At 54.4% G+C, this 2,873-nt stretch overlaps 1 protein-coding gene across 1 annotated transcript in view; it reads left to right on the forward strand.

Moving 5' to 3' along the window:
* Nucleotides 1-2,873, forward strand: part of TRMT44 (tRNA methyltransferase 44 homolog (S. cerevisiae)) — a 30,553-nt gene that overhangs the window by 3,633 nt on the left and 24,047 nt on the right. The window contains exon 4 of the mRNA XM_006875323.1: nucleotides 2,784-2,852. Within this exon, the coding sequence (XP_006875385.1) occupies nucleotides 2,784-2,852 (69 nt within the window). The remainder of the gene's footprint in view (nucleotides 1-2,783; nucleotides 2,853-2,873) is intronic.

Raw genomic sequence — 2,873 nt, forward strand, 5'->3', positions numbered from 1 at the left:
CTGTCCTCCTCTGTCCCTGGACTGTCACAGGGCTGTCCTCCTCGGTCTCTGGACTGTCACCACAGGACTGTCCTCCTCTGTCCCTGGACTCTCACCCACAGGGCTGTCGTCTTCTGTCTTTGGGCTGACTCCCACAGCACCTTTGCACATGTGATTGGAAATGTCACCAGCTTCCAGAGGTGCACGGCTGGTGTCTGACTAGCTTTCCGAGCCCCGCTTACACCTGCAGTTGCTCTGTTCAGATCCGCAGACAGGCAGGCTGCTGACTGGTCCTCGGATGGTGGCTACTGACAGGCTCTGCTGCCTGTGGGGGAAATGAGGGTGTTCTGTCATGGGACACCACCCCCGCGAGTCCCTGGTCCTGCTCCGTCACGGGAAGCCGCCCCCGTGAGTCCCTGGTCCTGCTCCGTCACGGGACGCCGCCCCTGCGAGTCCCTGATCCTGCTCCGGGCAGTGTGTGTCATCCTGGACAGAACGGGGCTCCTTTGTGCACCAATTGTATTAGTACAGCCTGGTCACAAGTCACCGTCTCTAGAGCAAGTGTCCCCTTAACTCCACAAGGAGCAAATGCGACATATACGAGGGATTCAAAACCTTCGTGGGAGAATTATCTTTGATTCTATCTTTCCATGAAGTTTTAAAAGCCCTTTTGTATATGCATGATGTTATTGTTGTTAAGTGCCGTCAAGTTGGTTCCGACCCATAGCAACCCTGTACAGGGTTTCCGAGGCTATAAATCTTTATGGGAGCAGAAAGCCTCATCTTTCTGCCACGGAGCAGCTGGTAGTTTCGAACTGCTGACCTTGCGGTTTGTAGCCCGATTCGTAACCACTATGCTACCAGAGCTCCTTATACATGATATTACATGTGTGTAAATATACTACAGATAGAACTTATGAGTACTGGACTGTTAACCACAAGGTCGGTGGTTCAAAGCCACTGGTTGCTCCTTAGAAACTATAAAGTGTTGCTCTGAGCAGAATCCTAACCAACCTGGCAACACTTAATAGCAACAACAGCCTAGTGAAAGGTGAACATGCGAAAGCTGGACAGTGAATAAGGAAGATCGTAGAAGAATTGATGCCTTTGAGTTATGGTGTTGGAGGAGAATACTGAAAGTGCCAAGGACTGCCAAAAGAACCAACAGATCTGTTTTGGAAGAAGTGCAGCCAGAGTGCTCCTTGGAGGCCAGGATGGTCAGACTTCGTGTCTCATACTTCAGACTTATTGTCAGGAGGGACGAGTCCTTGGAGAAGAGAAGCACATCTTGCTTAGTAAAGTGGAGGGTCAGCAGTGACGAGGAAGACCCCCCAGTGAGGTGGGCTGGCCCAGTGGAGCAGCGGGTGTGAGGATGGCGCAGGGCTGCGTGGTGTTTGGTTCTGTTGTGCTGAGGGTTGTTCTGTGTAGAGGGTCCGGCATTGACAGACTCAGCAGCACCTAATACCACCACCAACACATTTATGAGGTCTCTTAAAAATGCGTGGACAAAGGGACTGGAAAGACACAGAGGTTTTTCCACAAACTTTGGAAGCACTCTGGTGTTCTCTGACTAGAGAGCATTTAAAAAGACAGCTGGGAAGTTCCAAAATGTTAGCAAATAACCGTTACATTTCCCAACATGCCGGAAGTGAAAGAACAGTGGAAATGACACAGACTTGTCTTTCCTGATCTTGCTGAAAGTTCACACAGCAAATTCAGTTCCCATCTGACAGGTTGTGGAAAATGAATCGGCAACACGGTGGCATTTTCCCGGGCCTGGACGTTCACGTGATTCCGTTCTGGTTGCTCCGTGCTCAGCCCTCTCGTTTCCCGGCCTCCCGGCCTTCTCAGCTGTTCTGCGTTGGCGCGCTGTAGTGGTAGTGCCCTCGTGTGACTTCAGGGACAGGGAGGTGGCCCTTCCAGCCTCTTGCCTTTTCTGTCCACGTGGGCTCTGGGGCTGTGTTTCGGGATGATGGTTCTGAGAATCACGTCAGGGGTCTCCCACCCGGCTCTCGTCCCTGCTGGTTCCTTCGAGTGCTGCAGTGACCCCACACAGCTCGCAGAAGAGGGGCGTTCTTAGGGAAGGAACACGGGGTCAGGGTCGATGTGGGCGTCAGCAGGATGCAAACCTTCAACAGGACAGCTGCTTCTCAGCTGGATCAGCTGGACCCCTGCTCGGGCAGGTCTGACATGGCCAAAGGCCACTCCACCAGCAGCCTCCTGCAGAGGCCGGGACATGCTGGTCACTCAGCTGCCTCCCTGGGGGTCTGGGAGCTCTCAGCGGGGACCCTGGGCCCACCGGATACGTTTGTTCTACACTCGTCCTCCGGAGGGTAGCAGGTCAGGCCTGCTGGGTGGGCTCTGCAGACCCTGTTTGCATAGTCAATGAGCAGCCCTCCCTGTGGACCCACTGGCCAGTCCCCTTATCAGGAGCTCTGCCTACAGTGATAACTGATGTTCCCCCAGAGAACCAGGGCACTTCTCAAGAACAGCAACACACGTGCAAACGTGACCCTGTACACAGACGAGGGGCTGCCGAAGGGGGTGGGGACCGTCATTCCCTTTGAGTACCGCTTTTCTGCGAGTCTAGGTGCGCGCGCACGTGTGGCTTTTGGTGGTGGTCACAGAGTCACCAGGAACAGGCCCTTTGCTGGCTGGTGTTCTCTCACGGGCAGGCCGTGTACACGTCCCCCGCATGTTCACTTTCTACTCTGATGCAGACCGTCTATTTTGACAGGTGCTGTCGGGTAGGGAAGTGGGGGGAAGCGAGGCAGCCATTCACCTGTCTGCTTCACTCTGTCCAGGTGTGGCCCGAAGTCACCGACCCTGAGAAGTTCGTGTACGAAGATGTAGCCATCGCCACGTACCTGCTGGTGAGCCTGGGCTCAGCCTGC

Source organism: Chrysochloris asiatica, unplaced genomic scaffold (assembly GCF_000296735.1).
Source record: "Chrysochloris asiatica unplaced genomic scaffold, ChrAsi1.0 scaffold00319, whole genome shotgun sequence".
NCBI lineage: Eukaryota > Metazoa > Chordata > Mammalia > Afrosoricida > Chrysochloridae > Chrysochloris > Chrysochloris asiatica.